The following is a 24,082-nucleotide window of genomic DNA, read 5'->3' as shown; positions in this document are numbered from 1 at the left end:
GGACATGGTACCACCTCTTGCAGGATGCAAGCTGGGGAATGCGCTGGTGGCGTAAGAGTTCATAACCCAGAGCCTCGGGGCTGCAGTTCTCTTGTGATGCCCTCAGCGCCCGGTGGTAGTTCACTGTTAAATACACATTTAATTGTGTGCTGGGATCTGATACAACTGCCGTTCCGGCTAATTGCAGAGGAGCATCTGAATAGGGCTGCCGGCGGTGTTTAAAGGAGATACAATCAAAGATTGGGCAGTGCCAGAGCATCTCTGCCACCCCACTCAGTGGAGGCTCATGGCTGCATTGCAAACACTAATTAATTGAGCCTTGTAAACACTGCTGTGAGGAGGATAAATATTGGCAGGTGCTGTTGTTCTGGGAGGCAAGAGCAACGCTGGGACTGGAGGCCAGGCTGTGGAGCCAGCACAGGGTGCATCCTGCTGCAAGGGCCCCCTTGCTCTGCCCGTCACACTGCTGTTGGTCCCACTGCAGGGCTGTCCTCTCTTAGGGATGCCAGTACTGGTCTTGATGGTGAGACCATCTTCACGCCCACCTGTTGAACCCAGGCGGCTCTTTCCGGGTTCTTGCTTTGTGAGAGAGGGCAGGTCCGCTTATTGCTCTGGGTGAGGATGGGTGGCCTTGGGGACATCCCTGCTCCCCATCAGTGCCAGCCATCTGGGGAGGGGAGTCGCAGGACAGGCAGGGACACTGCTGTCCTCTGCTCACCAGGGCAGCTTGATGACATGACCCTGGGTTTATCCATCATCTGTGTTGTGGAGAAACTGCACAGTGGCAGACAGTCTCTGTGGGGGAGGAGGGGATGGTGTGTCCTGGGGTTGAGGCAGCCCGAGTGGAAAGGGGAGGGAGCTGCTGTACCAGGGTAATTCCAGCGCTAACAAGCAGTCCTGCTGGTCCCCGTGGCTCTGGGGCACTGCTGTCCCCTCCCAGGGAGCCCTTCTAGCCTTCAGCTCCGTGCTCCGCCCTGCTCTCCCCTCCATGCCTAGGGAGCTGCAGTGGGTCGAGGCTCCCCTGGGTGCTGCTCCTGGGGACAGGGAAGAGGAAGTCTGGCAGAGGTGGCAAGAAGTAGTGGTTTTGCATTGCTGGAAACCTCCCTTCACCCGTTCCTGTAATGCCTGGCAGTGTTCCCTCAAAGCACCAGCTCCTGGAGTCCCATGACAGAGGGACTGGTTACAGGGACAGGTTTGAAAACATGACCCATGTGCAATTGTTGCACGTGTCCAGACTCTCGGGCTCTGGCTCTGGTCAGTCCTGGAGGACTGTATGAGCAGAGAGTGGGTTCTCCTCCCTCCCCAGCCCTCCCTGGTGAGGTGCCCAATGTACCATCTCCCCAGGGCCTGTCCTTCCAGCATGTCACTAAACGGGACTTTATTTGGCTCTTGCCAACTCTTCCAAGGCCTATCCGTGCTCCCTCTGTGGCTGCTCTTAATGCAAGAGGAGCGGGATTGGGGAGCCCCCTCCAGGGAGCGAGAGGCATCATCTTCACAGCATCTGGGAGAGAAGCAGGGCTGTCTTGGGGTTGGAATCTCCTGCAGTGATGCAAAAAGTAGCCAATGCCGAGGGTGCAGCCAACAGGCAAGGGACATCATTGCTGTCACTATTCGGCACTGGTGGGACTTGTTCTGGGCAGCCTTGGTTCTGAGCACTTAAGCCAGTGCCAGAGGTGCTGGGGCTCTGGCTGCGCCTGCCCAGGCAAAATTCACGGAGAACACTTCCCCTGCACCCATATAGGCTGCCGAGGGAAAGCCTGTGCATGGGCATGAGGCTGGCCAACCATGCTGCAGGGGAGCTGGGAGGTGGGCACCACCGTCAAGTGAGGGGGCGAAGGCTGGGGTCCTGGGCAGCCTCCTATGTGGAGGCTGTGCTGGATTTATGGCCCCTCTGTGTGCCACATGCTAGGCATGATGCCAAATTTGGCATCTTTGGACATCCTGTCCCACATACATCCAGCAGTGTCCCACCCATGCTCTGGGCAGTGCTTTACTTCTGGGCATGGGACTGTAGGGGAACAGCATCGCTGGAGGGTCTTTGTCGAGGCTGGGGGCTCCCTGGGGCTCAGGGATGGGCTGCGCTGCAGGAGTTCATGTGTTTCTGTGGTCTCTGTGCAGAAAAGCGTGAAGGAGGGGCTGTTGCTGAAGCAGACGAGCTCCTTCCAGAGGTGGAAGAGGCGATATTTCAAGCTGCGGGGCAGGACCCTGTATTATGCCAAGGACTCCAAGGTAGGCTGGGCGCCCTCTGTGTGCCGAGCGCTGGTGGCTGCCAGGGCTTGTCTCTGGGGGTTGGGGATGGTGCAGTAGCCACTGGGAGGGGTATTGAGCCCCACAGTTCCAGGATGCTGAGTGGGAGGGTTTGACCCTGAAGGTCCAGGGATGACCTTGAAAATCCCGGCTTGCAAAGCAGAGGTCCAGGATGAACGAGCACTTCTCCCAGTGTGTGTGTCCCCATGCAAGGAGTTGTGCAGAGTGATGCAGCTGGTGAGAGAGAGGAAAAGAGCTCATACTCTTGGTCTCTATCTCCCACACATGGTAGGGGTGCAAGAACAAGGTGTTGGGCTGCACTGGTGGCAGTGGCTGGATGCCTGTGTCGGGAGAGCAAGGATGTGGCCAGTGAGGAGGCTGTGGCTGTCCCCGGGCAGCCAGGTGATCAGGCTGTAGCCCCTCTGTCCAGGCATGTCTCCCTACGGACAGCTCTGGTGCCTGTCTCTGCCCCAGTGCTGTGGGAAGGGAGGCTTTGCTGCCCATAATTTTGGACTCTGGGACCTGCCACTGTCTCCGAGGCTGAGAGCAGGGCTCTGATTTCTCCCCTGCAGTCTCTGATCTTTGATGAGGTGGACCTATCTGATGCCAGCGTGGCGGAGACCAGCACCAAGAACATCAACAACAGCTTCACGGTGAGGGTGGCGCAGGGCACCCATCCCACTGCCTGCCTTGCCGCTCCACCTCAGCTGCAGCACCTGGCCCACGGAGCCAGCAGCTCCAGGCATAGAGCCATGGCATGTGGGGCAGCCCCCCAATGTGGTGGCATGGCCCTCATGTCCTGTGCTATCAGAGTGGGCAGTGAAGCTGGAGGTGGCATGAGCCATGGGATGCTGGTGCATGATAGGTCTACACCCATGGGGTTTGCTGGGGGGCTGTGTGGGGACCTGACTCATTGTGTGGTGGCTTTGCAAGGGGACATAGAAGCCTGGCTTTTCTAGGTGATCACGCCTTTCCGGAAGCTCATCTTATGTGCAGAGAACCGCAAGGAGATGGAAGACTGGATCAGTGCCCTCAAGTCTGTCCAGAAATGGGAAATCCATGAGGTGAAGGAGGCTGCGAGCGCATGGGTGGCTGTATCGGTGATGGTCCATGGGGCAGGAAGCTGCTCAGGGGATGCAGGATTACCTGGATAGGCAGGACCATGCCATGTGGCCAGCGTGCCCAGGCAAATAGCCCCAAGGAGCTGATGCACCAGATCAGGGTGGGCTCCACCAGTGTGTCCAACTCTCTGGCCTCCTGGGCTCTATCTGCTCCCCTTCTGGGGCTTGGACATCCTGCCCTCAGACCCAGACCTGCAGCGAGAACAGATGGGAGCGGGACTGGGTGTATTTGGGGGAGCTGGGACAGGGCTAAGCCCACCCAGTTCTGGCCAGTTCTTAGGAAGGTCTCTCAGCCAGGGGGTGAGGAGGGAAGGGGTGCCTGCATGGGGCTGGCTGGGGGTCCTGCAGCGCTCGCCCAGTGCCACGAGCATGGGCCCGGGACTGATGGGCCAGGGCTCTGCCCCGGCAGGCCACCCAGTTCAACATGGAGCACTTCTCGGGCATGCACAACTGGTACGCCTGCTCCCACGCCAGGCCCACCTTTTGCAACGTGTGTCGTGAAGCCCTCTCAGGTGTCACCTCCCACGGCCTCTCCTGTGAAGGTAAGCACCACCAGCCGGCTGGTGGGAGTCGGGGCCTACCGTGGGGTGTGCTGGGACTAGTGTGGGGCTGGCCCTCTCCAGCTAGTGGGCAGCACAGGGGGCTGAAGGCTGTCTTGGACCAGGAGTGATGCAGGGTGATGTCCATGGCCAGATTTGCTGGGATGGAGCTGTTTCCAGCCTCAGGGGCTTGGGGCCCAGGGGTGCACATCCCCTGGGGGACCGTCCCTGCTCCTCACCCACTCTTCATCCCAGTCTGCAAGTTCAAGGCCCACAAGCGCTGTGCAGTGAGAGCCACCAACAACTGCAAGTGGACGACCCTGGCCTCCATCGGCACAGAAATCATCGAGGATGAAGACGGGGTAAGCACCTCTGCTCCGTGCGGGGGAGCCACTGCGGTGGATCCTGGCAGGACAGAACAGCCAGTGTTGGAGCACCTGGCAGAAGTGGCCTTTTACTGCCCGAATGAGGAGCAGGGATAGCCCTGGCACCCAGGTGTCCCCTGCCCTCTGTGGCCTCTGGGCCTGGCACTGGGGGGACCTGGCCCAGGGTGGTATGCAGGGGACACTGTTTTCCAAGTAGGGCCATCTTTGAATGTTTACCGGTGACTCTCTTGCTCTGCCCCAGGTGCTGGCATCTGCAAAGGGCTAGGCAGGCATGGATGAGAGGAGGCACGAGGCCTTCCAGTACTGGTTTGCTGGTTAGAGCTATGGGGCGTCCCCTGCCCTCCTCTCCCCAATGCCATGGTCGCTGTTTCTTGGGCACGCCAGGAACTGGCCTGAGCCATTGGTGGCCAACTGCCCTTCTTCACAGGTGGCCATGCCCCACCAGTGGCTGGAGGGGAACCTGCCCGTCAGTGCGCGCTGTGCCGTGTGTGACCGGACCTGCGGGAGTGTCCGGAGGCTGCAGGACTGGCGGTGTCTCTGGTGCAAGGCCATTGTAAGGACGTGCCTCTCACCCTGGTAGCAGATCTGTCCCTATTGCTTCTCTGCCTTGTGCAGCTTTGTGCACCCTGGCCCATGGCAATCCCAGACACGGTTGCGGGCTGCGGACTGGTTGGGGTCCCTGTCTGATGCCCCTGGAGCTCTCATGGGGTGTTGGCTGAACAAGGACTTGGCAGGGCTTTGGGAAGGATGGCCCCAGTGCAAGCTGTGCATCAGGCACCCAAAGAGCTGGGGCTGAGAGCCACGGTGCTCATCAGTCACTAAAAATCAGCTGCTAAAAAATTAGCGCTCCTTCTGGCTGCACCCCTGGGGAAACTGAGTCTCGGTGGGAAGTGATCAACAAAGCCAGGGGTTGGTGCTGGGTCACCTCACTTCTGCCACAGCCCATGCATGTGTCCCTCTACCCCCAGGTTCACAGCGCCTGCAAGGAGCTCTTTGGGAAGAGATGCCCCCTGGGACAGTACAAAGTTTCCATCATCCCACCAACCGCCTTGAACAGCATCGATTCAGACGGTGAGTCCTGGAGGGGGGAATGGCTGGTCTGTGGATGTGGGGGACAGGCACCTCTCTTCAGCTGTTCGGGACAAGGTCACTTTGCCTTGAGTCCTGTGAGCTCCAGCTCCTCCTCAGCAGATTTTGACTGGGCTGTTGCAGCACTGTGCCTGCTTTCCTGTGCGGCACCAGCAGCACCGTGATCAGTAGGTTCCAGAGTCAATGTCCCTCCCTGCAGCACCCTCAGCTGAACTCTGCTTGTTGCGATGTGCTCTGACCCAGGGCTGCAGCAGTGCCATGCTTTGGGGTGACACTTCTTCCCCAGGTATTGCTTTAGTGGCTCCAGCCAGGCCTGCCTCTTGCGGTGGCCCTGGTCATGGTCCATGCCCCTCCTTGCTCTGCGCTCTCACTCACATCCTGCACCTGCTGGGGGCTTGAGACACCACATCTCCTGCTCCGTCCTCTCTCTCTATGTGGTTTTCCACCCCTTCCCCGAGATAGCTGCTGAGAGGGGTGTCTTTGCCCCTCTCCTTCGCCACAGGCTCCACAGAGGTGTGGGTGCCTTTGCTGTCTGTGGCCTGGCTTATCCCCAGGCCGGGGTTGACAGCACAGCTCCAGGTGCCTGCCCCGAGCCCCGTCTCTAACCGCAGTGGCTGCCCCAGATTGATGGCTGCTTGGCCATTCATCTCCTTGCAGAGCAAAGCAAGAGCCTTGCTTGGGTTATTTCTCTATTTCTGAACCTTTGCTGGCTTTTCTGTAACGCAGAGCACAGCATCCCCAATGGGTCTGGGTGTCTGTGAGATGTTGGGAGGATAAATGTTCTCCGTGCCCCAACCTCATGGCAATGGAGAGAAGCGATACCTGGCCCAGGGAGACTCCTTTCCCCTTCTCCCTCTCCCTCTCCGGAGGGGTCCAGCTGGCCTCCACTGAGCAAAATCTGTTCTTCTCCTCCAGATATTTCTTTCCTTGTTCTTTAATGATTTTCGGCGCTTCCCTCAGCCGGTGGCTCATCTGCTTCTCATTACTCATCAGGATGCTGTCAGGGTAACCATCACGCGGCTTCTTTTCAGTCGTAAGAGCCATGTCTCCTTGTGGCTGGGCCCCTATTAGCATCACTGCTCCGTGCCTCCCACGGCAGCCCAGTTACACGAAGCTGGCGGTGGCTGCAGCAGCCGTGCCTCTGGGTCTGCAGCCCATCTCCGGCGGGCGATTGCTGGCGGACCCTGGCTGGGCTCTCCTGCAGCGGCAGGTAACCCTGCGAGGCTGCAGCACTCCCCCTCCTCCCTGCCGTGATTTCTCCCCCGCTGTACATGTGCGATCGGCAGCCGGCTCTTCCGCTCCCAGCCCACACACTGACTCAGCAGCCCCCAGTGTTTTGGTTCTCAGATCCGCTACGGTTGTTCCTGGGCGGCAGCAGATATCTAGTGATGCCTGGGCCAGGCGGAGGCACCAGCTGGCCCACGGCAGGCCGTGCTGATGCTGCTCTGCATGTGCCCGCACCTACCAGGAGCTCCCTCGGCTGCCCCAAAAAGCCTCCCGGCTCGCGGTGGGGTGGCTGCACTGGGGCTCCTGCAGGCACCAGGGCTTCCAACTGTCCCTCACCAGGCGCTCCCAGGGGGGGGTCCGGGTGCGATGGTGGCAGCGAGGGCCTGGGGGTTTCAATGCAGCTGGATTGCAAGGGTCCCACTGAAGGAGCCTGGAGGAGAAGGTCCCTCAGCAGAGCCGAGGGAAGGAGCTCAGCACTGCATTCATGGAGGGCCAGGATGAAGCTGAGGCAGTATTTACAGATACTGCAGTACCGCGGCTAGTGATTATATAGCCACGCAGCTTGCAAACTCTTCCAGCCGCTGTGAAGGGAGAGACCAGACAGGCAGGATGTGTCTGGATTACCAAGTGCCTGATGTCTCTGCACAAAAGCTGTGGTGGTGGTTAGGGCAGGGGGAGTGTGCTGGGGGTCAGCCCGGGTGGGCGCAGGCGACCGCTTGGAGCCGCAGGTGCTTCAGGGCTCATGGATGTGGCAGCGGCATGAGTGCGGGAGTGTCCCCGAGCCAGGACACCAGCCATGGAGGGCCACATCCCGGGACACAGTGGACGGGACGGGGTGTGCCACAGCCAGCTGCAGGCTCCAGGCCAGCTATCGATTCTCCTTTGCCTCGAGCACATTTCATCCCCCATCTAATTTCTTAAAGCACCGTGCTGGCTGCCAAGCCTCCCTAGGCCTCTGCGTCATTCACCTCCACCCTGCCAGATCTCTTGCACAAGCAGGCAGCAGAGCTGGGGGTGACAGTACAGCTTCCTGTGGAGGAAGCTGTCCTGGGAGAGTTGGAGCATGGCTGGTCCTCAGTGGGCACCGGGGGGCTGCAGGCTATCGCCTATGGTCATGCTTTCTGCCAGTGCCACCCTGGTTTGCACTGCTGGGTCAGAGAATGCTGTGCGCTGGGGGGTTTTGCTAGGTTGGTCCTGGTTGGATTGCTGGCACAGTGAGGAGCTGGCCATCCCATACTCACCATCACTTCTGTCCTCATCGGAGCAGCAGCCCAGGCCCCAGTTTCACCTCGGTGACTTGCTTAGGTCCCTGCTCCATCACTGCCTCTGCAGGCACAAACTTGGATCTGCCCCTCATGCCAGCCTGGCACAGCCTTGGCCCTTCCCCCATCCCTATTCCCATTCCAATTCCCTTTCCCATCCCCATTCCTTTCTTCATTCCAATCTCTATCCCCTCCCCATTCCTATCCCCATTCCTTTCCCCATCCCCACTGCCATCACTATTCCCATCTTTATCCCCATTCCCATCCCCTACCCATCTCTATTCCCATACCTGTCTCCATCCTCATCTCTGTTCCCTTCCCCATCCCCATTCCTATCCCCAGCTCCATCTCCATTCCCATTCATTGCCATCTCTCAGCTCACTCTTGATTCCTCCCGTCTCCATCCCTTGAGCATCCTAATTGCTGTTTCTTCAGCCCTCTTTCTTGACCCCAGCAGCCTACAGTTTGGGCATAGCACAGTACAGGTGTCTGTGTGGCCTCTGGTCTCCTAAGGTCTTTCCTTTAGTGTCCTTGGGGAGAGAAGAGCCAGGGATGGGGACACTGCTTGGAGCTCATGTGCATGGGCTCACTACAGGTTTCTGGAAGGCCACCTGCCCCTCATCCTGCTCCAGCCCACTCCTGGCCTTCGTCAACTCCAAAAGCGGGGACAACCAAGGGGTCAAGTTTCTGCGCAAGTTCAAGCAGTTCCTCAACCCGGCCCAAGTCTTCGACCTCATGAATGGGGGCCCACACCTTGGGTAAGCACCAGCCTGGGCACTCAATCTCCTGCTGGGCTCGGGGGGGGGTTGCATCAGCGTGGGTCCCACGCAAGACGATGATGCAGCCCCGAGCCCCCTCTCTCCTGCCCCGGCCAGGCTGCGGCTCTTCCAGAAGTTTTCCACCTTCCGGATCCTGGTGTGTGGGGGAGACGGCAGCGTGGGCTGGGTCCTCTCTGAAATCGATGCCCTTGGCCTGCACAAGCAAGTGAGCGGAAGCGCGGCTGCATGGCATTGCCGCTGCATGGGGCTGGGCAAGCTGGCTATATCCCGGCCCTCTCCCTAAAACCAGCACCCATGGGGCAATGGAGTGACAGCCAGCCCCCTTCTGCATACCCAGGGTGCTGCAGACTCCTGGCATGGGTGGGTTGGGGTGCAAGGGACAAGAAGTGGGTGCTTGGTTAATGTGGACCTCAACTTCAGAGATAGGGATGTTTCAGCTGGTTCCTACCACCCCTTGATGTGGGTGCCCAGGGCTGGGCCTGCCCTGATCCCCCAGCTTGCTCAGAGCACCCTGGACCTTCTTCTGCAGTGCCAGCTGGGTGTCCTACCCTTGGGGACCGGCAATGACCTGGCACGGGTGCTGGGCTGGGGCAGCCTGTGTGATGATGACACCCAGCTGCTGCAGATTCTGGAGAAGCTGGAAAGGGCCACTACAAAGATGCTGGACAGGTGAGTGTGGTGTGGGGCACTGGGACTCCTGTGGGACTGGGGCAGAAGCATCTCTGCTCACCACTTGGCACTGTCATCTCCTGTATCTCTCAGTCACCCCCCACCCTCTCTGTCTGCCTGCGTGTCCCAGGTCTTTTCCCTCTGCCAGGGTGCTCAGGGTGGGCAGGTGGGTGGCTGAGATGGGTGACAGCTAGTGGTGGTCTCTGCTTGGCAGGTGGAGCGTGCTGACCTACGAGGCACCCAAGCAGTCTCCCCCAGCTGTGAAGGAGGAGGAGAACGGGGACTCCAACATCCAGGTAGGCCACTCTGGGGGCAGAGGGCTCTATGTGGGGCAAGGCTGGTCCCCTTTCAAGCCGTGAGCTGAGACAGGGGGCACTTGCAGTGGGCTCACATACGTGAAAGGGAAGGTGCAGTTCCCAGATTGGCCATGCCTGGGGTCCTTGGGAAATTGAGGCTGCAGATGGGCTTCCAGCTGGCTGGGCACAGTGAAACGAGTCTGGCAGGTCTCAGCTCAACATGCACAGAGCCATCCCCCTGCACCAGGATGTACTTTGCCATCTGCCAAGGGACAGGGTAGCAGGGAGATGTGGAGCTGACCTGCAAAGTTGGAGACAGGGGGGCTATTTTTGACTCTTCCATGTACTCCCACACCATCTCTGTGCCCGCACCATCTCCTGGTTTGTCCTGCAAGGGCTAAGCAGGTGGAGCATCTCCTCTGCCCAACAGCATGAAACCCATGTGCCTGCCTTTGGGGCTGGAGGGGGCAGGCTGAGGAGGGCTGTTGTTTATCCTTGGTCCGGGGTGGGCTGGGCAAGTCTCCGCCCTGGATCAGGGCACCCAGGAGGGTAGCACAGCCCCAGCTGTGACCCCTCTCTCCCCAGGCCCAGATCTCCCACTACGCTGACTCTGTCGCCTTCCACTTGGCCAAGATCCTGGAGTCTGACAAGCACTCGGTGGTGATCTCATCTGCAAAGTAAGGGGTGTGCTGGGGACAGGGGTGCAGGTGCCCACCCCCACCCAGGCGTGCTGAGCCCTCCCAGGATCAGATTAACACCCAGCTTGCCAGCTGCAGATGCCAGGCTAACTGCCCAGTAGTCCTGGCACGGCCCCACTGGTGCAAGGGAGGCTTGTCCCAACAGTCCTCCAAGGGATGGTGCCCATGCCCAGCTGACTGGGCTGTGCCCCTGCCACCATTCTGCCCCTTTCCTTGGCAGGTTCCTGTGTGGCACCGTGAACGACTTTGTGGCCGAGGTTGGCAGGGCTTATAAGAGAGCTACTGAGAACAAGCAGGAGGCTGAGCTGATGGCACGGAAGGTGGGTTGGAGGGCAACTGGGGGCTGGGGCAGGAGATGGGCCCCGCGTACTGGGAGCATGACCCTGGACTGGTGGAGAGGCCAGCTAGACATGTCCTGGTACTCTGTGCTCTTGATGTGCATGGCACATGGGGAATCCATGAAAGCCCGCCGTGCTGGCAGCAGGCATGGGGTGGTGCGAGCGGTGGGCATCCCACAGTGTGCCATGCTGAACGAGAAGCTGGACTCACTGGTGCGGGAGCTGAACGACGAGGCTCAAGCCATCATGGTCCCTGAGGGAACGTCACAGGCTGTGCCGGCCGGTGCCAAGGACCACGACAAAGAAAGCAGCTTCAACCCCAGCCCTGTGCCCCGCATTTTCAAATCCAAGGAGCAACTCATGCTGCGAGCAAACAGCCTCAAGAAAGCCCTGCGGCAAATCATTGAGCAAGCAGAGAAAGGTGAGGAGGAGGTGAGGGTCCTAAACGCAGAGCTGACATGCCAGCCTGGGCCCTGCCTGGCGCTGGTCCCAGCAGCGAGCCTGCATGTTAGCAGGACGCGGCTGCAGTAGCTTCTCGCAGTGCCTGGCAGGGCAGCGCCAGAGCCTGAGAGGCTGCACTCAGGCGCAGAGGGACAGGCACCCAGAAGGAAGCAGACCCTTGGGTGCAGGCAGATAGGACTGCTCCAGAGAGTGCTGTGATGCCTCTGTTTCCACCCAGCTGTGGATGAACAGAACAAGCAGACCCAAGCCTACTGTGGCACCATGGGCCCCACCAAGAAGGACAGCTCGGAGGAGTGCAACAAGGAGGCGGAGAGGCTCAGTAAGGCTCTAACTGGGCAAGCTGGAGGCGGGGGGGCATTGAGGTGGCACTGGGCTGAGCTTTGGGTTGGGATGGGCTCAAGGTGGTCAGGGTAAGAGCAAATTTACTACCTGCCTCCTCTCCCGCTCTGGCCAGGCTCGCGGCGGGAGACGGTGACCTCCGCAACCTCCTCCATCATCCTCGACAGGCCTGACAGCTTTGGCACCTTGCAGTTCCCTGAAGACCCCAGCGCCCTGTGAGTCAGAGACTGGGCCCTCCATGGGGCTCTCGGGCTGCTCTGGCTGTCCACATATGCCCCTCATGTGGCAGGGAGCACAAGCGGGCAGCTCGGTGATCGGCTTTAACCACTGGCCTACGCTGCCTCTGAGAACAGAATTGCACGTGGGCACCCTCTGCCCAGCGTCACAGGCGTCCCCTGCCCCAAGCCCTCCCTGGTGTCGCGGTGCTTGAGTGCCAGCCACCTCCTGGTGATGTGAGCCAGCCCATGCTGCGTTTCATGCTGGCAACCCCCCCAGCCAGCATCTTGTAGATGCTGAAGTTGGGAGCACTGGGTCCTTTCCAGGCAGGTCCTTGGTGCTCAGTGGGAGTCACAGTGGGGGACCAAAGTGGCCACAGCCACAGCTACTAGGTTCCTGCTGGCTTGAGTGGAGCTTCCCTGTGCCTGGTACTGGCGGCCCTTTCCTGGTCCATGCCAAACCCTTGCCGCTTGCTCACATTGCAACTCTGGCTATTTTTATTCTGTTCCCGTTTCCCAGTTCCACCCCAGCAATCACCTGTGTGTGGCTCTCTCCCAACCCACCTCCCCTGTCTGCTGCTTTCAGCCAATTCTCTGAGAAATGTGTCATGAATAACTACTTCGGCATCGGCCTGGATGCGAAGATCTCTCTGGAGTTCAACAACAAACGAGATGAGCATCCCAAGAAATGCAGGTTGGCTGAGCCCCCAGCCAAAATGTGTGCAGCTTGGTCTCCTCCCGGTTCTCTGACTTGGGGGCTCCTGAACCAGAAGGGACTGTCTGGATCCCAGGAACTGGGAGGTCAGCTCAGGGCGCCAGGGCTGCACCTGCACCCAGAGCTGTTATGCTGCTGCATAAGCACCTCTGGATGCAGATGGTAACAGACTCACCCTGGGAAGGGGAAGGATTGCTGTGAGGCTCCTGCTACAGATGCCCATGGGGCCCTGGGTGAACCCTTGCTGCATCCAAGTGTGCACTGGTGTCAGGAGGTGCTTGATGGGGTTTACTGGCTGTGCACCTGGATGGGCAAGATCTTGCCGTGCCAGCATGGACTTGGGGGGACCTTTAGCATGCCTGGGTGCCAAGCACTGCATCCTGCATTTCCTAGGAGGTGCCAGGCAGCACCTTGTCCTGAAAGCGGGGAAACTGAGGCACAGAGCAGGAACATACCAGGTCTGAGCTCATCTAAGAGTCCAAGCCTGAAGGGAAACTGAAAAGCTGGTTCCTGCCCTGTGCCTTCCCTCAAGTGCCTGAAACAGTGCTAGGGAGGTTCAGAGCTTGTTTTTGGGAGCCTGAGCTGTTGAGGCTGCTGGGCCCTGGCTGCAAAGGGGACAGCGAATTGCTGCCCTTAGCGAGACTGTGCTATTGCTGGCTGCAGCACAGGATGGGCAGTGCAGTAGCCTCCATGGATTGGGGTGCAGGGTGCAGGATCCACGGTCCAGACTGGGTGGTTTGGTCCACTGCCCCACGGAGGGAGCACAGCCTGCAGCAGGGCGGAAGTGAGCCTGCTGCCCCTCTCACCCTGCCTGTTCTGCCCCTGCAGCAGTCGCACCAAGAACATGATGTGGTATGGGGTGCTGGGCACGAAGGAGCTCCTGCAGCGCACCTACAAGAACCTGGAGCAGCGGGTGCAGCTGGAGGTATGTGGGCAAGGGGAGCTGTGCCCTGGCGAGCGGGGCTGCGGGGAGGCTGTGTGGGCAGGGAGGGCCGTCAGGGGCTGGCATCCTCCAGGCTCGTCCTTCTCTTCCAGTGCGACGGGGTGCCCATCTCCTTGCCCAGCCTGCAGGGCATTGCTGTCCTCAACATCCCCAGCTATGCTGGGGGCATCAACTTCTGGGGAGGCACCAAGGAGGACAACGTGAGTGTGAGCGCTGTGGGGTGGAGAGGAGGGCACGGGTTGCCCTTCCTGTGATCCTGACAATCTTGTGATCCCCTGGGATCTGGGATGTCCCTGCCTTGGGCACACATTGCAGGGGGAGGTATGGAGGGAGGGGGTGGGTCCCAAAATGCTTGGGCCTGACCCTAGCTTGGGGGCGTCTCAGTTGTGCTGGCCCCCTGCAGAACTTCGGGGCTCCATCCTTTGATGACAAGAAACTGGAAGTGGTGGCCGTCTTCGGCAGCATCCAGATGGCTGTGTCACGGGTCATCAATCTCCAGCATCACCGCATAGCTCAGGTAGGGGCTGAGCAGGGACAAGGACTCTTTGGGACCTGTGTGTGCCCACACTGACACAAGTGAGCAGGAATGAGGCACTGCATAGTGCCAGAAAGCTTTGGGACACCTCAGCCCCAATGCCCCAGAGGTCCTGTGGGTGGTGTGGGTCTGCTGGGCTTCTGGCCTTGTGGCTGGCACCTGAAGGTCACAGGTGGTGGCAGGAGACTGTTCAGCCTCAGCACAGATGCTGAACCAAGCAGAACCCCACAGCGGGCAGTGCCAGTCTTGTGATGCCAGCCCCAGGCTGTCTGCCCTGCAGTGCCGCCTGGTGAAGATCACAATCCGGGGGGATGAGGGTGTCCCAGTGCAAGTAGATGGAGAAGCCTGGATCCAGCCCCCGGGAATCATCAAGATCCAGCACAAGAACCGAGCCCAGATGCTGACAAGAGATCGGGTGAGATTTGCCCTCCAACCTGTCCATGGGCCTGGGGGCTAGCCCTGCTCTAGGTTGGGCCTGGAGCAGATGTCCACAGGACATCCAGGAAAAGCCCTTCTCCCTTGGCTTGGCCCCACTTGCCATGCATGGGTATTGGCACCATGTTCCCCTTCAGCATCTGTCTCACTCTGCCCCAGATGCACCCGCGTCTTTGGGACAGGATCAGCCGTTTGCATGCTGAAATCTGGGGTCCCGGTAGCCTGTGAAGACAGGCTGTGCTGGGGCAAGGGGAGGTCTAACAGGCATCCTGAGGGCTTCCCTCTTCCCGCAGGCATTTGAAAGCACCCTCAAGTCCTGGGAGGACAAGCAGAAAGGGGAGAGCTACCGAGCAGCCACCCGGCCCCGGCTTAGCTCCCAGCAGTCCATGGAGTACCTGACCGACGAGGAGACTGGCCTCTTGCTGCAGGTCTCGCAGGTTGCTGAGACCCTCATTGCCAGGTCAGGCTGTGGGTATGGGGCAGGGAGGGTGAAAGCTTTGCTGCAGAAACCCAGGGCCGCAGCAGGGATGGAGTCAAGGTGGTCAGGGGAGATGGGGCTGCTTTACTGTGGACATGGGGCAGGGGTGATGGACACTTTGCTGCAGGCATCAAGAGTGCTGGGTCGGATGCTTCGCTGCAAGCACCGATAGCTGCAAGGGATGGATGCTTCACTGCAGGCACAGGGTGGTGGTGGGAGAGAGACACTTTGCTGCAGGCACTGAGGGCTGCCTGCCTTAACGCGCCCCCCCCCCCCCAAAATCTCCCAGATCCCTCTCTACTGGGCCATGCAGGTTGCAGAGCTGGGTTCCCCAGCCCTGCTCAGGTACCTGGGAAGATGGGGTGGGTGTCTCCCTCCTTCCAGAGCTCCTGAGGTGTCCGCCCAGCCCCACTCCCTGCAGCTGGGCTGATAGATCCTATGGGCTCTGACCTGTCTCATCCACAGGATCCACGAGGCTGCCAAGGCTCACAAAGCCATGGAGCAGGAGCTGGCACATGCAGTCAACACCAGCTCACTGGCGCTGAGCGAGACCCTCTCCAACAAGGCCGCTGGCAGCCCAGAGGTGAGCTGGGGGGAGAAGGGCTGGATCTCTGGTCCTACCAGCCTGGGGCCCAGGCACTCAGGAACCCTCCCTCCTTCTTCCAGTTTCTCAGCAGGAATGCAGCTGTGGAGGTGGTGCTGAGCATCAAAGCACTGTACACTGAGACCAGGGCATTCCTGGAAGGGAAGGTGGTGAGTGCAGGGTCGGATAGCACCCCAAGCCCTGCAGTGGAGGGGTCCTTGCTGGAGCAGGGTACTGGGCCCTTGGCCAGCGCCCCAGCACATGGCAGAGGGGCTGGGGACGATCCCTGTCCCCTGCAGCTGGACTCGCCGCAGGAGGAGGAGGCACTGCATGGCCCCCTGAGCGCGCTCGGCCAGGAGCTGCAGAGGCTGCTAGACATCCACTGGCTGGCCCCCATCGCCCACTCTGCCGAGGAGGTGGGTGCGTGGCAGCTGAGGGGTCTCAACCCATGAGGCCACATTGGATGGGTGCTGAGGGGCATCCAGCTCCTGCTCCCTCTCCACAATGCTCCCATCCCTCTTTCTCACAGGAAAATGTTGGGACAGCCAACAAGGGCAGCTTCAAGCTTCGCCTCAACATCCCCAAGCCCAGGAAAGATAAAGACAAGATGCCAAAGCAGAAATCCAACACTGTCCTCCCAGGTAAAGGGGGTCTCACACCAGGGTGGGAGAAGGGAGCTTGAACTGCCCCAGCCCTCAGTCCCGTATGTGAGGGATGAGGGGCTGAGTCCCTTCAGGTAGGCTCAGACCAGGGGTCCCAGGGACCCTAGAGCCCTCAGTGAGGAGGAAGGGTCAGTAAGACGTCCTAACTCTGCTGGCAGAGAGATGACTTCACCAGCTGTAAGGGTTAGTGGTTGGACCACTAGCAGGGGAGCGGGTCTTAACCTCACCTTGCTGGCACACACGCACCCATGATGGGGTATCTATCAAGCACCAACGCGTCCTACTTCTGTTCTGCCACCAGCCTCAGGCTGCTCCATAGGCCTGGGCTTGCCATGGAGGGACCATGGCATGCTGCCCCTGGGAGGGTGGCAGAGCCCTCCCAGCCATGCAGGTGTGCCACAGAATCACATTTCTCACTGGCAGCCCCTTAGAGCTTAATTTCTCCCCCCCCCAATGCACGTGCAGAGCCCCCCCTGGCACCATAACTCTACCACCTCCACTGCAGGTGGGAGGAAGGTGAGTTCTGGTAAAGCTCATCCCAGCCCTGTGGATAAGTGCCTGCTCCATGACTGTGGGCCTTGTTGAAGGGGAGAAGTGCAATGTTAAAAATATGGATGCTTTGTAAGTAAATTAAGGAGAAGAGACACCTCCTCTCCAGCCTGAGCTGCCTGTGACCTCAGGCCCTGCCAGAGCAGGGCTGGGCAATGCTGGCTGCAGCCTGCTGCCCACTGCTGCCCTCAGCTGCCTGCTGCCTGCCTTGCCTTGGCCAGCTGCGTCTGGCTGCCTCCAGCAGGGCTCCCTGGACATCTGTGGTTTTCCTCCCTGCTAGCAGACAAGTGGGGCTCCGAGGAGGTGGCAGCTTGGCTGGAGGCACTCGGTTTAGGGGAGTACAGAGACATTTTTGTCCGTCATGACATCCAGGGCTCTGAGTTGATCCTGCTGGAGAGGAGAGACCTGAAGGTACAAGACCCCTTGTCCCCCCTCTCTGCCCTCGCCAATGTATTCCCAGCCTGGGTAGCACCCATGCCCCAGCTCCCTCCTCTTCCCCCCCATCCCTCAGCTGGGTTTAGGCAGGGAATGTCATGGGAAGGCATGTACTTACCCTGTCCCCCAGCACAAAGTGCTGCAGGACTCACCTGGCATGGCTTGCTCATGCTTGCATGTGAGCAGCAGCTGGAAGCAGGGAGGGGGTCTTGCTTTGGGATCCCTGGCTTGCAAAATGCTGCCCTCCCCCCGCATCCGGGCATGGAGAGATGTTTGCACAGGAGAGGAGGGACTCTTGCTGTGTCCTCTCACTGCATGCAGAGATGCTTACAAGGGGGATAAGAGGCTCCCAGGAAGCCCTCCTGTTGGAGGGAGAGATGCTTACAGGAATGATGAAGGGCTCCTGGCAAGCCCTCTCCTTGCACAGGAAGGTGCTTGCAAGGGGGATGAAGGGCTCCTGCTGTATCGTCTGGCTGCCTGGAGAGGTGCTTGCAAGCAGGACAAGACACTGCCAGCAAGCATGGCAGCTGGTCACTGTGGGGCTTGACCACAGTCTCACAGAGAGCAAGGGGAGCTGGGCTTTACAGCCTTTCCTTTCTGCCCTCCATTTCCCTGCCAGCAGGGGAGACCCGAGCCAAGGGCTCATGCTACAAGAAAGCCAACCGACCTTTCTCCTCCCTACAGGACCTGGGGATCACCAAAGTGGGCCACATGAAGAGAATCCTCCAGGCCATTAAGGAGCTCAGCAGGGTGCCCTAGAATGAGGGCTCAGCATGGCAGCCAAGCCTGTGCACTGGGTCCCTGTCCCAGGACCTCTAGCCCCTAGGGACCGGTGCCCAGGGGCTGGGTACCAGAAGGGGGGAAGCCCAGATCCCCAGTGTGCCCCATGTGTGTGGAGCCCCCTGCTTGCCTTGCTTTGTCTGTTCGTACCCCAGCGTCCCTGGAGCCACTGCTTCTCCCCAAGCCTGTGGGGCTGGAGACACTAATGTGGAGATATGGTCTGGTAGGCGATGCAGCACGCCATACAGTCCGGCCCACGGCAGGGTCACTACAGGAACCAGAGGGCCTGGGCTACTGTATGTACTGTACTGGGGCCAAAGCAAAGACCCCCTCCCGCCTCCCCTGTGTGGGTATTTAAGCTGTGTAAATACTTGGAGAAAAGATATTTATTGCTGCTGCTTGGGTAGTGTCATTGCTTCAGGGAAACAAAACAGGGTGGGAAGGTGATGGGAACCCGGCCTGTTCCAGCCCTCACCCCGATCTTCCTGCTCTCACTCCTCCCTCCCTCCAACCCCCAAGTGTGACAACAGCTACTCTCACCCTCTGCCCTGATATAGTGAGAGGAATCATGGCTCAGTATAATCTCCACCTACATGCCATATCCAGTGCCTACCAGGGTTTGGCAACCCCTGTCCCAATAGCCACTACCAGCATATAGGACATGTACACAATATTTTATTGACAGTTCTACATGACTTTTTTTTTCCCCCCCTCACCCCCCCACTCCCTCCCATTTAGTTAAAACAACTGCGTTATCTATATACACAGTGCTCCCATGCCAGAGAGCACCTAGCTATTTACAGGCTATTTACAGAGGCAGGGCTAGCTCTTCAGTATCTCCTCCAACTTCAGCATGTCCATGGGGGTGGCCTTGGCAACCTCAAAGAAGACCCTGAAAGGAGCCGCAGCATCTTAGAGTTCACCCTGGCCCTGACACCCCACTGCCACCTGCCACAGTGCCCCCAGTTCCCTGCAAGGCCCAAGGGCCTGCACTCCTGGTGCCACCCTTTGCAGTTCCACCAAGGGAGCAGGCACAGGACAGAGCCCCCACCACTCACCTGTGGGAGTACTTGGTACGCACAGCCTTCAGCTTGTCATGCGGTTGATATGTGAGTAGGAAGTTCAGCCTCTTCACTAGGGGATGCAGGTCCTGGGAGCAGTACCCACTGTAGTACTCCAGTGTGGGGGTCTGCAAAGGGACAGAGGGGGTGAGCTAGGTCTTCCCTGCTAAGGCACAGCCATCACCACCTCCCCAGCCCTGAGCTCCAGCCCTACAAAAGTAGGAGTTCTTCTGCTGGGCAGGCCCATGTGTGCCATCTGCAGCACACAGCCCAATGCCAGCTGAGCCAGCATTGCCCCAGCACACAGGCCTGCCCCATCCTGTGGCATGTCTGTGCCCAGGGGCAGAGCTGGCTGTGCAGCCCCCAGAAGGGTGCCAGGGCATCCAGAGCCAGGTGGCACTCACCCAGCCGCCGAGGTTCCTCATGGTGAGTGCCAGGAGCAGGCAGCTGGCAGCCAGCTTGGAGGGGCTTTCCCGGACATAGTCATACTCCTGCAGGGTCATCTCGCAGAGGAAGCGGGCCAGTGTCAAAGTCTCCATGTTGGCACGGGCACACTGGAGCCGGGCAGACAGGGAAAGGCTCAACCTTTTGAGCAACACCTCCTGGCCTTTTGGGGATCCAGAGCATGGTGCTGTCATGGGGGCCCCCCAAGAGTTCTGGGGTTGCAGCATTGCACAGGCTGCCCTACGCCAGCATTGTCCCACCACCCTTGCTGGAGTGCACCTGGCCAAACTCTCCCTACTGGCAGGAGGGAACACAGGGCTGGAGCACTGCCTACCCAAGGCTGCAGGGATGCATATCTACACCCAGGCAGGCCAGATCTCAGCCCCAGCAGCCAGAAGAAATAGGTACAGTACCTGGCTCTAGCCTGCCTGGTGGATGCTGTGGGGCAGAAGGGTCCCCTCCTAAGGAGGGCAACACAAGGGGACCCAGAGGCACAAGCACCCCATGGCCCTAACACCAGCCCATCCTCCTGCTGCACCCACCTTGGCAAAGCGTCGCAGGAACCGGTAGGGGATGGGGATGTTGATATCAAACTTGAGTGTGCGGAGGATGCTCATCTCCATGGCAATGAGCTCTTCCCGCTTGTAGGCATCGTCACAGATGTACAGGAAGTCATCCACGCATGGGGGGCACCGCTCCTGCCAGAGCACAGCCTGCTCAGTACCCTAACAGGAACTCATCCTGGCAATGCTCAGGGGATCCTACCATTTGCAAAAGAGGTACAAAGCCTTGTGGCTTGCAAGTCCCATAAAGGGCTGTCCTGCTAGGTCCTGAAAGAACCATCACGTGAGACCCACTGAACATCATAAACGGAGGCAGCATTAGTTTGTGTTGTCTATAACTGCCCCAGCCCTTTTCCTCCACAGCCACACTGACCATTGTCTGGCTCTAGCTCCTAGCCCTGCTTGCACAGGATGAACCCTGGTGTCCTGGTGGTCTCTGCACTGCAGAGAGAAGACCCAGGTCACCAGTAGGCAGAATCCAGCCCACCTGGCCTGCATTCACAGCCTCAGCAGGAAGTTGCACATGGACAGATAAGCTGCCCTGGCATCCCTCATTAGCAGTGGCCTGGCACTTCAGCTTCCTGGACTTCTCCATAACTCACAGCTATGGAGGGCTAGAGAAACACAGCCCCTTCTGCCCCTAGCACTTTGATGCAGCACACTGCAAGGAGTCACCTCAAATTTGGAGGCAATGAGGATGGCCGTAGAGCCAATGAGCTGCAGCTTGTCCCTCATGCTCACCACCTCCACCAGGTAGTGGTCCACCAGCTTCACTGCCAAGTACAGCGTCTCATGGTTCAGCTCAAAGTTCTCCTGCAAGGATGCAAGTGGTGGGAAATCACACAAGAGCCAGGCCACCCCTGCCCCCCCCCACCTGGTTGCAGAATCCCCCACAAGGGCCAGAGAGGTGCCCACAGTGCCAGGCTAGGAGTAGGGTCACGCAGGCTTATCCCCAGCCTGGGATGGTGGGGAGCAGATCAGCTCAGCCCTGGGAACACTCACAGGAGCCTCTACCTAAGTGATGAGGCTCCATATGCCAAGTGCCCTGACCCTCACCCAGGGCAGCGGGCTGCTCTGAAGGGCCATAACCCCTCCCCAGGTCCATGTACCTGCACTTCCACCATCCAGTCCACCAGGATAGCCCGCATGTCCCCACTGATGTCTGGCTGCTTCTCCATGTAGTTGGGGAGCACAAATTTCTCCTGTCAAGGCAGGGGCTGTTAGGAACTTGCTGGACACCCTCTATCCCAAAGTGAGGTGCAGTAGTGACAGGCCCACTGCTGCCAGGCGCTCAGAGCCTCTGGGCAGCACATTGGCTGCTCCCTGAGGGTGGGCAACCTTGCCTGGCTCAGCCACAGCTGCCATCGCACCCAGTACTCACCTCTCTTTCCCGCATATAGTCAAAGATCTCCTTGGCATACTCTGCACTGGCGTAGGGGTCACTCAACTGCTCCTTGTCTATGTCCTCCACTGTTGGTATCTGGAAGGATGGCCCCAAGCACCAATGAGGGGCAGCTGCATGCTGCCAGCTAAGCTGAGGGAGGCTGGCATGGCTCTGCAGGGTGCCTGGGGAGGTCACCCCTTCAGGGCAATGCAACTGCACCTCTAACTGCCCCTTCCCCCCACATCTGCCTGACAGCTCTACTCCCACCTGCCCTGCAACCCCCACCCTGCTCTTTCCCACAAGAGACCTTTGAAGGAAGAAGGCAGGGGGTATTTTTCCCCAGCTCCTGCCACACTGGACTCATCTCTGAGGTTCAAAGCACTGTCTGGTGCCCCAGCGCCACTGGCAACAGCCACAGGCCTGCATCACCAGCAAGATCAGGATAAGACCAGGGCCAGGATGCACTCCAGGGTCCCTGCCCTCTCCTTGGGCAACTGTGGTACCTGCACAGGCACAGGCTTCTCTGGCACAGGAACCTTCTTGGGCTCTGCAGGAGTCTCTGTCAGGGGAGTTTTTTTCATTGATCTGAACGGGACAAGAGCATAAGTCATCACTGAGAGGGTGCCCACATCTCCCAGCTCTAAGGGGTCCTCCAGCCCCTTGTTGTTGCTTCAGAAAGCAGCTCAACAGCTTCTAAAATACCCCCATGGGCCCATCTATTCACTGCCCCCCACATGCAGCTCCTGGCCCTACATGACAACCTGCAGCAGCTAGTGCCATAAATCAACAGTGCAGCACATCCCTTCTCCAGGACCCAGGGTACCAGTCCATGGACTCCACCATCCCTGAGGAAGTTCCCCCGCTATTGCTTGTTCTTCCCCATCCCCTGCAGAGCTGGATTCCAGGTGCTGACCCCAAAGTGTCTCCCCTCATCCCTGTCCCCCATCTCACCTGGCTACTCACTTTTTCAGGTTGATCTCATTGTTCTTCACAACCCCAAGGACAACTGGTGCCTTCTGCACCTTGCGTGGCCCAGCTTTCACAGTCTCCTTCTTTCCCATCACTGTCTGGCTCTTGTGAGCCTGTTTTGGGGGAAAGTTGGGACATACAGAAGGGTGCATAGAGGGAAGCAAGACAAGAGTTGGTGAACCCCTCCATAGAGCCTGGAAGCAAACCCATCCTTCCCACCATGGGGCACAAGACACCCTCCGCTCCACCAGCAGAAGGTGGATGCCGTGGAGAGCTAGCCCCACTCCTATGGGGGGGCTCAAAGAGAGCACCAAAACCCTCTCATGCCAAGGAAGCACTCACATTTGTGATGTCCCCAAACGCTGACCTTTTCTTGGGCCCCCCCTGAGGCGAGGATGGGGACCTCTTCGCTTGACAGCTCTCCTCCTGCAACAGAGGTTGTGAGACATGGCAATGGGCCCAGCTGCACCAGAGAAGCCCTCACACCTCCTGGCCACAGCCCCCCACCCAGCTGAGGACTTACCTTCTCAGACTTGCCATTTTCTGTCACCGTGCCCACCTTGCCTGCCCGGGGCTGCTTGGTGCCCAGTGTCTTGGTGTTACGTGGCACCGGCATCGTCTCCTGTCAGCCTCTCTCCAAGCACAGCTGCAGGGGCAGAGCAGGGCTCAGTACCAGCACCTGGCTGCCCCCAGACCAGGGGAAATTGAGGTGTAGAAGGGGGATGTAAGGGTGCCACAGGGAGCTTGCTCCTCCCGGGGTGGGGGAGGCAGCAGGGACCGACCCCAGCCACCCTACATGCAGCCGGTGGTGGCCATGCAGAGCAGCACATGGGGCTGGGCCGTAGAGCCTATGCCCTGGGGGGCAGCCCCAAAGGGACCGTGGGGGAGAGGGTCCAGGCCTGGGGGGGCATCCTTGGCCTGAGGGGGCCCCAGCCCCCACTCCCCTGCCCCCCACCCCAGCCCCAGGCCAGTGGGTGCACCAAAGCCAGGGGCCCCTGGGGCACCCCAGGACGGCGGGGGGGTGTCTCAGCTCCTGCTCGCCCTCGGCAGCCCCGTGGCCCTGGAGCAGGGGGCTGAGGGGCGGCCCGGGATGGAGCCGGGGCCCTGCCGCCTGCTCCCCGCACCGGCAGAGCGGCGGCGGCGCCGGGAAGGGGGGAACCTGAAGCGCCGGGGGTGGCGCAGGCCCCGCGCCAAGGCCCCACTCACCTGCGCCGCCGCCGCCGCCGCCCCGGCCCCGGCTCTTTTGAAAATAGCAGCCCGGCGGCGGCGGCCGGCACTGGCCGAGCGGCAGCCAATCAGCGCGCGGGCCGGGATGCGGTTACTAGGGGGTGGGCGCGGAGAGTTTAAAATTCGGCCCCGCTGCCCAATGGGAAGGGGCGGATCCGGTGGGGGCGGGAGCAGGGGGCGCAGGCCTCTCTCCGATTGGCTGGGCCGCTCTCGGGTTTAAATCGATCTTAAAGTGGCAGGCGCACGGACGGGCGCGGCGGGAGCGCGTGGTGCCCCCGCACAGCTGTGGGGGCCGCCGCCCCCCCGCTGCACATCTGTCCGAGCCTGCCGCGGCGCGCATCGCCCCGGGCTTGCCGCCATCTGTCTGCCCCCCCATTGCACATCTGTCTGTGCATGCTCCCCCCCAGACCACACATCTGACTGCGCTCCTGATTGCACATCTGGCTGTGCCCCCCCATTGCACATCTGTCTGGGCATGACCCCCTGTTGCACATCTGTCTGTGCCCCACCCTGCCAGCCCTGCTGTGGGTGCCCTGGCTGCCTCCCCACAAGGGACCCGTCCCCCTGGCCCTGCCCCAGGCTCGTGCCCCCCCACCCTGCTCCCCACTCGCCACCCTTAGGAGACCTGGCAATGCAGCTGAGTCCGGCCAAC

The 24,082-nt window shown here is 59.9% G+C and overlaps 2 protein-coding genes across 4 annotated transcripts in view; one reads left to right on the top strand and one right to left on the bottom strand.

Annotated features, from left to right (window-relative positions):
• Positions 1-18,145, top strand: part of DGKK (diacylglycerol kinase kappa) — a 33,711-nt gene extending 15,566 nt beyond the window's left edge. The window contains exons 2-29 of the mRNA XM_067304468.1: positions 2,119-2,229; positions 2,820-2,900; positions 3,207-3,311; positions 3,778-3,910; positions 4,163-4,269; positions 4,721-4,846; positions 5,262-5,364; positions 8,467-8,629; positions 8,747-8,855; positions 9,180-9,319; positions 9,534-9,615; positions 10,201-10,292; positions 10,534-10,633; positions 10,832-11,072; positions 11,331-11,432; positions 11,568-11,667; positions 12,254-12,361; positions 13,211-13,307; positions 13,418-13,525; positions 13,729-13,842; positions 14,141-14,275; positions 14,589-14,755; positions 15,239-15,356; positions 15,440-15,526; positions 15,656-15,772; positions 15,886-15,997; positions 16,848-16,978; positions 17,687-18,145. Of these exons, the coding sequence (XP_067160569.1) occupies positions 2,119-2,229; positions 2,820-2,900; positions 3,207-3,311; positions 3,778-3,910; positions 4,163-4,269; positions 4,721-4,846; positions 5,262-5,364; positions 8,467-8,629; positions 8,747-8,855; positions 9,180-9,319; positions 9,534-9,615; positions 10,201-10,292; positions 10,534-10,633; positions 10,832-11,072; positions 11,331-11,432; positions 11,568-11,667; positions 12,254-12,361; positions 13,211-13,307; positions 13,418-13,525; positions 13,729-13,842; positions 14,141-14,275; positions 14,589-14,755; positions 15,239-15,356; positions 15,440-15,526; positions 15,656-15,772; positions 15,886-15,997; positions 16,848-16,978; positions 17,687-17,761 (3,264 nt within the window). The 3' untranslated portion in view covers positions 17,762-18,145. The remainder of the gene's footprint in view (positions 1-2,118; positions 2,230-2,819; positions 2,901-3,206; positions 3,312-3,777; positions 3,911-4,162; positions 4,270-4,720; positions 4,847-5,261; positions 5,365-8,466; positions 8,630-8,746; positions 8,856-9,179; positions 9,320-9,533; positions 9,616-10,200; positions 10,293-10,533; positions 10,634-10,831; positions 11,073-11,330; positions 11,433-11,567; positions 11,668-12,253; positions 12,362-13,210; positions 13,308-13,417; positions 13,526-13,728; positions 13,843-14,140; positions 14,276-14,588; positions 14,756-15,238; positions 15,357-15,439; positions 15,527-15,655; positions 15,773-15,885; positions 15,998-16,847; positions 16,979-17,686) is intronic.
• A 337-nt stretch (positions 18,146-18,482) lies between these two features.
• On the bottom strand, positions 18,483-23,492 carry CCNB3 (cyclin B3). 3 transcript variants are annotated; one of them, XM_067304054.1, is made up of 12 exons: positions 23,410-23,492; positions 22,727-22,849; positions 22,546-22,629; positions 22,198-22,316; positions 21,738-21,819; positions 21,232-21,330; positions 20,960-21,052; positions 20,526-20,663; positions 19,830-19,985; positions 19,248-19,397; positions 18,841-18,971; positions 18,484-18,674 (listed from the first exon to the last, which is right to left on the bottom strand). In XM_067304054.1, the coding sequence occupies exons 2-12, from the start codon at positions 22,817-22,819 to the stop codon at positions 18,605-18,607; spliced, it is 1,215 nt and encodes a 404-aa protein (XP_067160155.1). In that variant the 5' UTR covers positions 22,820-22,849; positions 23,410-23,492; the 3' UTR covers positions 18,484-18,604. The 3 variants fall into 3 exon arrangements, with proteins under 3 accessions (XP_067160156.1, XP_067160155.1, XP_067160157.1); XM_067304055.1 differs by lacking the exon at positions 19,248-19,397 and having other exon boundaries at positions 18,483-18,674; XM_067304056.1 differs by lacking the exons at positions 20,960-21,052; positions 21,232-21,330.
• Between the last annotated feature and the right edge of the window lie 590 nt (positions 23,493-24,082).

This window comes from Apteryx mantelli, chromosome 13, assembly GCF_036417845.1.
Source record: "Apteryx mantelli isolate bAptMan1 chromosome 13, bAptMan1.hap1, whole genome shotgun sequence".
Lineage (NCBI taxonomy): Eukaryota > Metazoa > Chordata > Aves > Apterygiformes > Apterygidae > Apteryx > Apteryx mantelli.
The sequence above is the reverse complement of the archived record's forward strand: the minus strand, read 5'-3'. Positions and strand labels throughout refer to the sequence as shown.